We start from the raw sequence: 15,018 nt of genomic DNA on the forward strand, positions 1-15,018 counted from the left end.
CCCATTTCCCTGGACTTTAATTATCACGTGGTTTTTTCCTTCTTTTTTTGGTAAAAGATACTGTAAAATTTAAACATTTTTCTATATATTTGACTTCAACTCCTTGGAGGAATTATGACCATGAGCCACACAGGCACAAAGAATGGCTGACCAAGGCAGCCATGGGAGAAGCAAGTTGAGGCACAAGCAGAACGCACCAGAACTAAGGACTTTCCTTCCGGAACCTTCACAGTCACGGCCACCTCAGGCTCTGAGATGTCAAACTCCACCTGGCCTTCGGAGACCACTTGATCCCGGCAGCCAAGTACATGGGGGCAGAAAGAGGCCTGGAAGGAACCTGGGAGAGAGAGAGGACTTCCTGTCACATGACTACGAGAATGCGGCGGGCAGGCTAGCGGGACCTGAGCTCACCTGACCGCGGCCGCCCTCCATCCACCGACACCTGTGCGGGAAACGTCGGATGTGCCGCTTGATGAAAGTGGATGACGAAGATGTATCGGCCCAGGTGTGGTACCAGTCCTCTCAGGGTCACTTCATTCTAAGAGGAAAAAAGGAGAAAAAAAACAAAAACAAAAACCTCAAGCTGAAGAGCTAAGAATAATTGGAATCACAGAGTATTTAAAGATTAAAGGACAAAACGACCTAGGTACTTATCTAAGTGAAATGACAATCTATATTCACACAGAAATTTTCACATGTATGTTTATAGCAGATGTACTTGTAATCACAAAAACTGGAAACAAACCAAATATCTCTCACCCCGTAGAAGGGGTAAACAAACTGTGGAACAACCACAAATGTTGTTGGAGAGGGCAATTTGGTACATCTTGTTGGACAACTGTTTGGTAGCATAGTTTGGTGCAAAAGTAACTGCTATTTTGGACATGAATTTTAAAGCATAACAAGGCTCAAGCACATCTTTATTAATCAAAATAGGAGCCATTACAATCAACACATTATTTTTTTTTTTTTTGAGACAGAGTCTCACTTTGTTGCCCGGGCTAGAGTGCCGTGGCGTCATCCTAGCTCACAGCAACCTCAAACTCCTGGGCTCAAGCAATCCTACTGCCTCAGCCTCCCGAGTAGCTGGGACTACAGGCAAGCGCCACCATGCCCAGCTAATTTTTTTCTATATATTTTTAGCTGTCCAATTAATTTCTTTCTATTTTTGGTAGAGACGGGGTCTCGCTCTTGCTCAGGCTGGTCTCAAACTCCTGAGCGCAAACAATCAGGCCCACCTCGGCCTCCCAGAGTGCTAGGATTACAGGTGTGAGCCACCGCACCCGGCCCCAATCAACACATTTTTGCCAACAAGAAGTAAGTTTGTTTATTCCTGTAGCATAAAAATCCATGCTTTGGGATTCAAGGAACTCTGGGAAAGTATTTTCTGCATCCTGCTACTTGTGGAAGCGTTTTCCCTGCAAAATGTTGTAGAGATGTTTGAAGAAGCGGTAGTCGGTTGGTGAGAGGTCAGGTGAATATGGTGGATGAGGCAAAACTGCGTACCCCAATTCGTTCAACTTTTGAAGCACTGGTTGTGCGACGTGCGGTCTGGCCTTGTTGTGGAGAATTGGGCCTTTTCTGTTGACCAATGCCAGCTGCAGGCTTTGCAGTGTTTGGTGCATCTCATTGATTTGCTGAGCACACTGCTCAGATGTAACAGTTTCACTGGGATTCAGAAAGCCGTAGTGGATCAGACCGGCAGCAGACCACCAAACAGTGACCATGACCTTTTGTGGGTGCAAGCTTGGCTTTGGGAAGTGCTTTGGAGCTTCTTCTCCATCCAGCCACTGAGCTGGTGGTCGCTGGTGGTTGTATTCAATCCATTTTTCTTTGCAAGTCACAATCTGATCAAGAAATGGTTCGTTGTTGCATACAGGAAGAGAAGGCGACACTTCAAAACGACGATTTTTTTGATTTTCGGTCAGCTCATGGGGCTCCCATTTATCAAGCTTTTTCACCTTTCCAATTTGCTTCAAATGCTGAACAACTGACCATAGAATGGTTGACATTGAGTTCTTTGGCAACTTCTCGTGTGGTTGTAAGAGGATCAGCTTCGAAGATTGCTCTCAATTGGTCGTTGTCAACTTCCAATGGCCGGTCACTGCACTCCTCATCTTCAAGGCTCTCATCTCCTTTGCAAAACTTCTTGAACCACCACTGCATGGTACATTCGTTAGCAGTTCCAAATGCGTTGTTAATGTTGCAAGTTGCCTCCACTGCTTTACGACCCATTTTGAACTCGAATAAAAAAATCGCTCGAATTTGCTTTTTGCTTAACATCATTTCCATAGTATAAAATAAATATAAAATAAACAGCAAGTAATAAGTCATTAGCAAAAAAAATAAAGTGAGAAATGCTCATTAAAGTGATGTATAACATAACCACATTTATTTAAGAATCTATTCCAACATCAAATGGCAAATTTCAACAAAGATAAAACTTTCAATTACTTTTGCACCAACCTAATATTTATCAAAGTCAAACATATAACTCAGCAGTTGCACTCCTGAGTACATATCCAACAGAAATGCATATATTTTGCCAAAAGGCTGTACAAGAATGTTCATAGCAGTACTACTCATAATAACTATGTAATAAAGAGCTTGACTCCATTTTTTCTTTCTCTTTTGGAAATAGGGTCTTGCTCTGTTGCCCAGGCTAGAGTGCAGTGGTATGATCATAGCTCACTGCAGCCTCAAACTCCTGGGCTCAAGTGATCCTCCTGCCTCAGCCTCCTGAGTAGCTAGGAATATAGGTGCATGACACACCACACCTGACTAATTTTTTTATTTTTTTGTAGAGACAACGTCTTACCATATTGCTCAGGCTGGTCTCGAACTCCTGGCCTCAAGTGATCCTCCCACCTGGGCCTCTCAAAGTTCTGGGATTACAGGCATGAGCCACCACACCTGGCCCAACTCTATTTTTGATGTTTGCCCACTGACAGTTGTCAAGCCCCATTACTCCCTCCTGCCTTCTGCCCCACACTGGACAAGCTGATAAGAAAGCCCCTCCCTCCCTAGGCAGGGGTGAGGAGTTCAAACCACACAACTCCCATGGGAGAGGGAGTCCTCCCTGGACTGCCCAGCCCTCCCTCCATGCCCACCAGACACAGTAAAGAACAGAGAGCATGGTCCTCCTTTTGCTCCAGCTAGGGTGTGAGCCCTGCTCCCCCCAGAAAGCTTCCCTGTGTGAATAATAAATCCCTTATCCTTCCAAAAACTACTACAACAACAACAACAACACAACAATAACAACAAAAGATCATCCTCACCTTTTAGATGAGAACTTGACTCTGGCACCTTGCTTTCAATTCATCTCCCCCCACTATTCCAGGCCACTTTCCCTATATGGGACCTTAATCAATTTTATCCCTCAGATCTTGTTAACTTCTAAACTCAGTGCAATGTGAACTGACATGAACCATCTTTGGGATTACAAGGACTTAATACAGGTTGAGTATCCCTAATCTAAACAACCAAAATCCAAAATACTCCAAAATCCAGAACTTCTTGAGCGTCAACATGGTGTTCAAATGAAATGCTAATTGGAGTATTTGGGATTTTTGGATTAGAAATTCTCAACTGGTAAGTATAACATAAATATTCCAAAATCTGAAAAAATTCAAAATATAAAACACTTCTCATCCCAAACATGTTGGATAACGGATAGTCAACCTTTAATATCAGAACACTAAGTGTATTTCCATAATCCAGAACTGAGAAAGCCCTGTGATTTTGTAGTTTACAGTGAAAAAATTCGTTATAATATTTCGCCTTCACACTCTAGCTGATTAATCAACAAACATTCATTGAGAATTTCCTGCTGCAAGGTACTACGTTGGTGCAGTGGGGCATATAAGGACATTTATCAGCCACTATTCTAAAAGCCTTACGATCCAACCTGGGAAGAAAACTAACAAACTCAACAACGTCAAGCAGCAGCAGCCCACATAAACATGAGGTCTCACGACGTGAGGCCTGACAAATTGCCAAATGATAAAATGTGGATCATGTGGACAGAGCTCATGAGTGAAAGCATGCATCAGGCTGGGGTGGTCACAGGCAGGATTAACCAGACACCTGCATATCTGGGGTTCTCCACCAAAGACAGTGGAAGTTCTCAAACTTTAGGGGCATCAGAATCACCGGGAGCGTTCGTTAAAACACAGATTGCTGGGCCCCACCCCCAGAGCTTCTGATTTAGTGGGTCTGGGGTGAGGCTTGTGAATCTGCACTCCTAACAAGTTCCCAAGTGATGAGGATGCTGCTGTTTCAGGGGCCACACTTGGAGAACCCCTGGTTTAGGAACAGCACCCTTGAGGGGAGTCATACCTGGGGTGCCTTCAAGGTGACTCCAGTCACAACACCAGCAGAAGGTGAAGGATCCTGGGGCAGACGAGGGACAGGACCACCCCTCGGGACATCCAAAATTAATGCCATGGGAGGAGTTTCGTGGGCCTGGGAGACACAGGTGGCACTGAAAAGTAGAATATTTTAAAATCAACCAAAATCTACCAACTGTCCATCAATGAAGAGACAGACTTTGCACATAGAACCATGGGAAGGTCAAAAGGATCCAGAGGATTCTGGAGATCTTTACCTAAGGGTAACCCCATGTAGTCCATTAGCCAAGTGTATTCCGGCTGCCTGTACAATACAACTAGCTAAAACAGAAAGAAAATCCTAATTTTGAAGTAAATAAGCTAGAAAGAAACTTACTGAGACTTCCCTTTCCAGAACTAAAATTAATTGTTAAAATGAGATCAATGCAATAAAATATTCTTCACCTCTTGTCATAAATGTTGACATAACACTGTATAAAAGAGAAAAAATAACAGCATCTCTCTTAGCAACAGCCAGATTTGTATTGTCTCGGTGGTTCCTATCATCCTAACCATGAGCACAGAATTTCATGCCCATGTCTATAAATTGTTTTTGAATCTACAGCAAAACAACCTCACCAAAACCCCTGTGAGCATTAGTTAGCTCATTCTCATGACATAGTTGTGAGATAGGTCATTACTTTCATGGTTTTTCAAATGAAGAGCCGCAGACAGTGATTAAAGGATTGAGACAAAATGAGTCTTTTCCAGGGCTCAGAATAGGGCTCAGGGTCCCAGCCCTTGAAAGCTGGGCTTATCCACGTCCCCAGCTGCTACTGTGTCAGCTTCCTGATTTTATGGAATTCTGGAAAGACCACTGGGCTAAATTATTCAGCTGGTTTTTCTTTGCTTTTTATTTTAAATCCATCACCAGACTTTAGCACCTTGGTTTATGATCATTTCTGAAGTTAAGTATAAGGTAAAAGCATCACAGTATCCCTCAGAGCACAAACAGGGAGAGAGGAAGGACACACAGTACCTTCGATTAGCAAATCGCCCATAACTGGCAATGCAGTGCACTTGAGGTCTCACGTATTCAGTTGAGAATTCTTCAATGGGTATGATACAAATTTGATGCTATTGAGAAAATGCAAGGCAAAAGGCACATCGCAGTTATCAGCAAAATCAGTGGCATGGTCTAGCACACTCTTTTTAGACAGCTATTAAATAAATAATTTATGCAGAAAAATCATAATCATTACTTTAAAGTAGTGAATGTTGCAGGACGGAATGTCCTATGCTATCGTATGTGCAACGAATCCTTTTCACTGTTAGGTAGGATCACTGACTACATTGCTGTTGGAATAATTACATAAACAGAACTGAGAACCAAATCCTAGGAAAGTCCTGAAACAACTCTGTTTAGTAACTTTTGGTGCCTGTTTTTTCTCTCCTGGGCCAAGGCTGGCTCTTCAGAACCCTTGGCAGGAAGAGGGGAAATGTGGTACGTGGCCAGAGAGCCTGCTGTTCAAAGAGAGGGCTGCCACTGCTGCGCATGACCCTTCCTAATATGGGATGACTCGTATCTCAGGCACATTCGGACTTTGTTGAAGGAACTGTCTCCAGAGCTGGCTTTTGAGTCTCGCAAGAATCTCAGTCATTAATTTATCAATATATTTCATTTTAAATCAAAAATGTATTACCAGCTTGATTGCAAAGCTATCCAGTAACAACAAAAATTTTTATTGAACACTACTGAGACTAGGGGGTCTTCCAAGTCCAAGACAGACAATGCTCCTGCCCTCATGGAGCTTGTATTCGGTCAGCCTTGACTCTGACTAACATTGGACTCTTTCAAAAAGGGCAAACCTATGCTTAAATGATAAAAATTCAGCCCCATTATAATTTCCAAAGACAAAGGGGTTAGATTCACTTGGATTTCTATATTTAAAAAAAGAACTATAATTTTATAATGATAATTTTAAAAAACTGAATTCCAGCTACTTCTTAAGAGCAAGGTCAAAGTTTTTAATACTGTCAGCCACAAATATTTAGAACACATTAGTACAGGCTGGCCTGGCATTTCCCTGGGTGTGATACATGCTTAATATTAACAGTAACAGGAAGTTGCTTCACCCTTAGATAATCTTAAATTCCCTGAGATTTATTGTAAACCTGGCCACCCCTTCCTAGCCAGATCTCATTGCCTCTGTTTTTCATAATTCTCAATGTTCAAGTTGTGCCTTACAAGGAAGGACGCAAAGGTCATTTAACCTGCCATCCTCAGTATTTTAATGCTTAAGTATGTATCTACTTAACTGAATAATACTCTTTTTGAAATAGAGTTTTTTTTAAAAATTAGGTTATTTTAAACTTTGAAATTTTGATGAAATTTACCAAGAAGCTAATAGAGATAATAAAATAGTAAAACAGGAAAGAAAATAAACAATAACCAATGGCTTTTCTATACTCTGGCAATAATAACAAACTAGGAAATATGAGATATTTTATTCATAATAGTAGGAATGAATAAAAATTAATGAAATGTGAACTTGTGAGATGTGTTTAAACTTGATGACTAAACTCTACGAGGCAGTATCAAAAAAGGATCCAACAAATAAAGGGACAAGTCAGGTTCCAGATGGAAAGAAAAGACATTAAACTAGCAATTCTTCACAGGTTAGTTTTATAGATTGCATTTATAATTTTATAGATGTAATCCCGGCCAAAGCTTTTAAAAAATACAGATATCAATAAAATGCTTCTAAAACTCAACAGGCAAAACAGAAGCGTACCAGAAGGAACTGGGCCGTGTGCGCCTTGAGCTGGACGTCTGCATCCGCTAACAGCTCGTACACGGCGATGCGGCTCGTGCGGTCAATCACGGCGCTGCGGCAGAGGAAGCTGCAAGAGGGAAAGAGTTTCCTTAGCCTGAGTCCCAGAGTCTCTCCCATTTTGCACTTCCCTATGAGGTGGCTGATTGTTCTTTGGTTCCTCCCATTTATACCCGGATTTTCAACAGTGAATTTCTCCACGTGATGAGTTGAAGAGGGATGCAGCCCACAGTCTCTGTGGGGGAAAGACCCTTCCCTCTGCCGTTCTCATTTGCCACTGGGCTTAACGGAATACTTGGTTTAGTCGTCTAGAGATAGAGGCCCAGAGCCAGTAATGGCAGATCTCTAAGATACAGCCAGTATTCTCAGGAGCATTTGTAATTAAAGTCACCCACTGGCCTTGCAGTGACCATCCCATGCCAAGTCGGTAAGCATGGCTGGCCTTCTTCGATGTCGGGGGACACCCAGCATTTGCCTCTGAAAGCTCAGTCTGTTCACCATTCTTCCTTCTTCATTTCTACCAGTGGTGTCCCTGCCCTCCATCACATCAGGTGAGACACAGAGTTCAGAAACACTTAAAAGTTCACAGTTTTAAATCAAAGAATACTACTCTGACAGTAAAACTCATAAAGGAAGTTTTTTTTTAGTATATTTCTGACTTCATATTCTATAGCGCATTTTCTGTCTGTAAACATAATTTGGAAGTAGCATCATATTAAAACAAAATGGCCATCTCTGATAAATATTTGTAGTAATTTAGGCAGTGACTTTTTTGGTGAGGATTAAAATGAGATAAAATATAAAGAGGCAAACACAATTTGTGGCATATATTGGAAACTTAATATATTTTTTCTTTCCCTTTTGTGAGTGTGCATGTGTGTGTGTGTGTGTGTGTGTGTGTATCCATTAAAACACATTCCTTTTGGAGTCAAGCGTAATCCTGGGAGTTAAATATATTAAGTAATTCACTTATTTATCATTATCCTTATCCTTATATTTAATTCTTACTGAGAAATAGACTAACAATAATAACTGGATTGATTTAATCATTAAGGATTATCTTTCTTATGGAAATCAGATTTGATTTACCACAGCACTATTTTGAAAAGTGGTGTTTCTATTACCACCACCGCTATTATGGTAGAATATTATTTTTTAACATCATTAGAACTCACTTGAGAAATGCTGGGGAAAGTTGAAACCTCAGCAGGAGATGCTGCAATGTTGAAAGAGCCTGTCATTTGAAATAGGTTTTTATGTGTCAAATATTTTCCAATTGTACCATATTTTTTGGACTCCCATACTTGTAGTCTGTTCATTTTCACTTGTCCACATGACAGGCAAGGAAGAGAAATGGAAGTGTTTTAGCAAAAAAATACCATGGGACTTTCCTGGGAATGGTTAAATACAATAGTTTAATACAATACCATCCTGGGATTCTAAGGATAGAAACTCGTGAAGCAGAACTTTGGTGTTGTCACGTTCAGAGCCAAAATGATCTACAGAGTGACATGCAGTTCACCCGCAATAACTCCATTCAGACAACGGTCATGAAACAATATTCACGGAATCCTGTAAGGGTGACCTTTATTTCTTTGGTTTTGAAATCACTCCTCACCTTGGCATGGATATTCTCAGAGCTCTTCTGAGATGATTCTGAGGGTCACCAGGATTATCATGAATATCTCCTCCCTGTCCCCTTAGCCATCTCCACTGTATATGCTGTGAGACAGGAATTTAGCCATGGGATCTGGAGGGGGAAGGAGTCAGGAGCTGCCCCGGGGGGTGGGCTTGGATGGATGTGGTGTGGAGAAGCCCTGCCCCAGACCCTGTGGCTGACAGTCTCCAGGCCTTCGGTGACATGGTGACCCACCCACCTGGGAGTATCCATTCCAGTGGTTGCCGATGTCACCTATAGATGCAGCTCATATTTTCAGATAATGACAGAACATTCTGGGGAACTCTTTTAGGCCCATCTCATGTTCCTGTTAAAAATCCAAATACGATCATGTCCTTTGGTTTCTCTGTCATCATCCCAGAGACAAAGCCTTCACAGCGGCTGTGCAGGGATGCTGAGGGCATGGTGTTAATTCAATAACCATTTATCAAGTCTCATAAAATTTTCCATCCCAAGCTACTAAAAAGTAACTCGTTTCATAAGTTTTTTTCATTTTCACAACAGGGAAAATGTCCAACTTCTTCAGGTCATCTTGAGTTTGACAAAAAGCAACACGAAATGTTGGTAATAAAATGTTCAAGGCGTTGGCCAAAAACTGGATAGATTTACTGCGGTTCTCCACCTGCTGTTTCAAGGGACTCCAACTTGCAGCGCCATTTATTATACAATTAATTTCACGTGGAAACACCCCTTGACCTGATTCTTTAATTAAAGCATGCTCTGGCCGGGCACAGTGGCTCACACCTGTAATCCTAGCACTCTGGGAGGCCGAGGCGGGCGGATTGTTTGAGCTCAGGAGTTTGAAACCAGCCTGAGCAAGAGCGAGACCCCGTCTCTACCAAAAATAGAAAATAAATTAATTGGCCAACTAAAAATATATATATAAAAAAAAATTAGCCGGGCATGGTGGCGCATGCCTGTAGTCCCAGCGACTCGGGAGGCTGAGGCAGAAGGATTGCTTGAGCCCAGGAGTTTGAGGTTGCTGTGAACTAGGCTGATGCCATGGCACTCACTCTAGCCCAGGCAAAAGAGTGAGACTCTGTCTCAAAAAAAAAAAAAAAAAGGGAAAAAAAAAAAAAGCATGCTCTGAACATTTGCATGTATCTTGAAATATTACGTAAAGAAAATCATTTTAATAAACCCATGTCAGTGCTCTTGGAAGAGAAGAACTTCACTGGGGCAAATTTTTAAGTCCTTTGTTGGTTACAGCTCCTTTAGAATTTGTTTAGAATAAAGCTTTTTGTCCATTTTTTTCATTTGACAATCATCGAACATTCTGATGAATTCCCCAGTTCTGAAGGTGTGTTGTGAAGGTGGGTGTGCACCTTCTCACGTTATCAAGAACGAGTCTTTTCCTGATGCCGTGCACACTTGTACTTGGCACAGCCTTTGAGTTGAGAGCACCGAGTTCACTGCCCCACACCAGAGGGACAGAGAATCAAATAAAGAGGCTGTGCTGCTTCATGTGAATCTGAACGGAGTTGGCAGGTATAGCACACAGCTGTTTAAGAAAATGCAACATTTTCAAGATGCTGCCAACAGAGAAGATTCCTGGTACCCACCCTGGGGATGGTGTTGGACCACAACACTGTTCACCTGCAAGTTTTCAAGATCTTCCTCCAAAAGGAAACGACTTTCCAATGCAAATAAAAACCAATGTTGCTAAGGCATATTCCTTAATTGTTCTGTGACAGAGGGGTTCCCGGGGATGGGACTGATTACCTGTACTTGCAGCTGTATATGTTCGCCCGGCCTGCTAGAACAGACCCGGGGCTCTTCACTCTCACATCAACCACAAACATCTGGGCTGCCTTCGTGGAATACTCGAGCATGACCACGTAGTGGCCAACCTGTGGCACACGTAGCCGCAGATGCAATTCCACCTGTCAGAGACGCCGAGCAGACAGACCGTCAACCAGACGTGAAACATACCGGATATACTTACATATACAATGGCAAAAAAAGAGCTAAGAAGACACTCTGGAAGTACTTCTATATGTCATCTTAGTGAGAAATACAGTCCCATAAGGAGGGATGCCAGATAAAATACATAGTGCTCTGTTAAATTTTACATCTAGATAAACAATAAATAATTATTCATTGTTTACCTGCACTTCAAATGTAATGGGGCGTCCTGTATTTTTATTTTCTAAAACCCGATGTAGCACAGGGATTTTTATTCTTTCTTCCCAGGAATGTTTTAGCCACTTGTCCCTCAAGGTAAAAGACACACCGAAACTTGAAGTAAAAAGGAATCACCAATGGGGGATAAGAGGGATGGAAATGTGCCTTGAGGCTCTTTGTTCTTTAAAAAAGAAATTTAAATTATATGAATAGAAATAATGTAAAAGTGACACACACACCCTACTCCGGGATAATGATCATTACTAGCTCGGTTTTCATACAGCCAGACTATTTTCTATGCCTGAATATGTACACACGTTTTGTTTTTGTAAGAACAACTGTGATCATAGCAACTTGGGATGCCTGTGCACTACAATGACAGAGACATGTGGCCTGCAAAGCCCAAATGATTTACTATCTGGTTCTTTACAAGAAAAGTGTCCCCTGCCCCCACCATACCACCTATTGGTTAGGAGGCTGGGGTCTGGAATCAGACTTCCTCCAGCTGTGTGAGCTTGGGCAAGTTACTTAACATCTGTATGCCTCAGTATAATGGGGATAACGGTAGTGCCCACCTCTTAAGACAGTTATGAGGATGAAATGAATTAATACATGTAGGGCTTTTGGAACAGTATTTGGCAGAAAATAAGCATTATAAAAAACATTGATGATTATAATTGTGATTATTGCTTTTTACCATTACTTGCTCTTTTTTTGCTTACTGGTATTTCAAGTGTCTTTATCAGCACATACAGATACACTTCATTTTTCTAATGGCTGCCTAGCATCCCACAGTAGGAATATAAAATTATTTAACTAATCTCCTATTGGTGGACACTTAGGTTGTCTCTAACAACATACAATGCTATCTGACCATTACCATATGTATATCCTTATGCTAATATGTCTGTAACATTCCTAGAAGTGAAATTTCTGGGTCAAAGTGTGCGTGCATATTTAATATCCGAGCCAATATTAGAACTTCGTTCCTTAGCAGAGTGACCTGCCTCAGCCCAGAAATTCAGGCCCAGGTGAGCTTCACCACACTTGATTAAAATGGTCCCCCCTTTTCTTGGCTTCAGGAAATTCATATTCATTATTCTTTCTGAACAGCTCTGAATCACATAGCTGCTGTTTTCCATAGTGATTTTTCTATTACTTAAATAATGGAAAAACTTCCTTCAGGAAAAAAGTGCGGATTATCCACACCAATCGTGACTGTATGCTATAGAGTGAAATATGGCACTGCCACTGGTCCACGTGGAGAGGTTATTGCCAGCACTTCTCCCCTGGACATCTCCAAACAAGGGCTTGGTTGTCTTTATCCCATCACGAAACACTCCCAGGTTAATGACATACCATATTCTCTCCCAGAAGTTATTATTGGCTGCCAGTTCTACCACAGCACTCTATTATAAATTTCTACTGTTCTGCCCACTCTGATTCCTAAGGATTGATTTTTGGAAGACTTGTTGGAATAAATCAAAATCCATTGGATGGTAAAAGCTGGTTTTGAGAAACTCCGACAAAAGACATAAAAGATGGCAAACAGAAACTTTACTGTTTGCTGTTCTTATCAGTTATTCACCTTTACAAAAGGGGAATTTCAACAAAACCAGCATCAAACTAGAGGAATCTTTCTGGTTTTGTGGCACAGTACTGCACTCTCCTAGTTACTGATGTTCCAGGATAAAGACGTGGAAGGTGGGTTTATCAAATCTGATGCTCACACAAAGCTAAGAAAGATAACTAACAAGTCCGATGTCAAAATGAGGATTCAAATGATTTGGCCACCAACAATTGCTGAATATCTACTCTATGCCAGTCCGCCAGCCAGGTGATGGGCACACAATGGGAGACAAGGCAGACACGGTCTCCGCCCTCGGACAGACTTTAATCAAATAATTAGATAATTAGACAAATACTGTGTAAAATTACATGTGTGATAAATGCTCTGCAGAGGTGCTGTGGAAACGTGTAAGACAGGGGCCTGAGCTGGTCAGGGAGATGAGGGAGAAGAGAAGGCTTCACTGAAGAAGAAGCAACTTAGCTGAGCATGGAGGACAAGGAGTAGATAACAGGATGTAAGGGGAGGGAAGAGCATTTGGGCAGAGGGAACAGCCTGCAGTAGGAGGCTACACTACAACACATAAGGCTGTAGGGTCCCACACACTGCAAGTCCAGGAGTCTGAAGGCAGGCCCGAGGGACCGAGGAACAGAGCAAGAGGGGCTCTGATAAAATTGGGAGGTTGGAAGGGAAGCTTTATAAGGGGTGTTAAAATGATCTCTGTCTTAAGAGCAATGAGATGTACTGCAATCTTTCAATCGTTGGGGAGGGCAGGTGTGATGATCAGATATTCCCATCAGTACAGTATGGAGAATGAATGGGGAGGTACAGTGGGCAAGAGTTGATGTGGGTGAGCTAACTAGGAGGCTACTGCAAGATCTTCCTGAAAGATGATGGTATATTGGACAAGGGAGATAGAAGGAGAGTTTCAAGAACAGTTTGGGACACAGACTAGGGGATAGATTGGCTTTGGTTGGGGAGAGAATGTAAGAAGTCATGGATGACCCTAAGAATTGTGGTTTGTGCAGCAAAATGGATGGTAGTAGAATCGACTTAGATAGGGAACATTGAAGTGCAATTTAAGGTGGCTTTGAGACATTATAGAGGTAATGTCAACATGGAAGATGGATCTGCTGCCCTGCATATAAAAGGAGAGGTAGGACCGGGCATGCCAACCGGGGAGTTAAGCGTGTGAAGCTGGTGTCTCACACGGCATGAATGAGAGTGCTTAGAGAGAGAATACAAAGCAGTGAGACAAGGCCTAGGACTGAGCCTTGACAAATTCTAACATTTTGTGGCTAGACAGGAGAGTGAGCCTGTAAATGATATTTTGGCAAAGCAGCCAGAGAGGTGGAAAGAGAACCAGACCACTCTTAAATTATGAAAAACAAGATAAGAGAGTGTTTTAGAACATGGGGGAGGGTTCAGCAAGTTTTGAAAGCTGATAAGAAATTAAACAGACGACCGAAACATACATATTGGATTTGGTGACAAGGATATCATTGGAAGCCTTGGCAAAAAAATTTAATGGAGTGGGAGGTGGAAGCCAGACTGAAGTGGGTTGAGGTGTGAGCAGGATAGAAAGAATTAGAAACAGGGGTGCAGACAATTCTTTGGAGAAGTTTCTTTGTAAAGGGGAGAAGAACTATGGAGCAGTGTCTGAGTCATGGGAGAGGAAAGAAGGATTTCAGTAAAAATAGGTTAGAATTTAGCATTTTTAAAAGATGGGTGACTTCCAGTTCAGCTGACACAGAGAATTCATGTTTGCTCTTCTGCTCCAAGGGACAGCAACTCTGGATAAAACGTTTTAAAAGAAAAACAAAAAGAAACATTTGGGATCAAAGGTAAATGGGACATAGAATACAAATAAAAGAAAAACTCAAAATGGCACTGGGGCTTAAGTCCCAGGCCTGTTGTCCTCTGGGTCTGGAAGCAGCTGTTTTGGTCAGTAGTTCAGCTCATGTAGAATAAAGAGAACTAAAAATGCTCCATAAGAGACAGTGGCCAGATCCAGGCCCATTTTTTGAAGCCAAGGATGAGGGTTTCATCCCATCATGAAAAGAAGCTAAAAAACAATATTGCTGCCAATCTGCCACCTGGGTTAGGGCTTTATAAGAAGTTTGGAATTTGGAAACCAAAGATCAAACATGTGGCCTCATGATTGGAACTGAGATAAGCCATCTACCTGCTCAGTATTTGAATCGGTGCTGTCCTCACTATCACAACAACAGAGGGACACATTGTAGTGGCTGGCTCTGGGCTAAGGTCCTGTGGACTAGGTAAGACACTGCAAAACTGCTAGGCTGAAACAGGTGTAGAGAAAGAGGTACGGGATAAAAACCTCTCATTTGAAATAAGCCAATAAGCCTGCAAAAAAAATTTCCAAACATATAAAGAAATCTACTACGGAGAAAGGTAACAAAATCATCAATTAGAAGATGAGTTTACTTCCGATAAGATGAATTTTATGGAATAGCCTGTCAAAGA

General features: G+C 41.8%; 1 protein-coding gene across 2 annotated transcripts in view; it reads right to left on the reverse strand.

Annotated features, from left to right (window-relative positions):
- LAMA3 (laminin, alpha 3) overlaps window positions 1–15,018 on the reverse strand; it is a 252,466-nt gene that overhangs the window by 100,807 nt on the left and 136,641 nt on the right. For both annotated transcript variants that reach the window (XM_012662686.1, XM_012662685.1), the window contains exons 24-29: window positions 10,563–10,723; window positions 7,124–7,232; window positions 5,368–5,465; window positions 4,339–4,483; window positions 412–538; window positions 198–337 (exon numbers count right to left, since the gene is read on the reverse strand). In XM_012662686.1, the coding sequence (XP_012518140.1) occupies window positions 198–337; window positions 412–538; window positions 4,339–4,483; window positions 5,368–5,465; window positions 7,124–7,232; window positions 10,563–10,723 (780 nt within the window). The remainder of the gene's footprint in view (window positions 1–197; window positions 338–411; window positions 539–4,338; window positions 4,484–5,367; window positions 5,466–7,123; window positions 7,233–10,562; window positions 10,724–15,018) is intronic.

This window comes from Propithecus coquereli, unplaced genomic scaffold (assembly GCF_000956105.1).
Source record: "Propithecus coquereli isolate 6110/MARCELLA unplaced genomic scaffold, Pcoq_1.0 Scaffold773, whole genome shotgun sequence".
NCBI classification, from domain to species: Eukaryota; Metazoa; Chordata; class Mammalia; order Primates; family Indriidae; genus Propithecus; species Propithecus coquereli.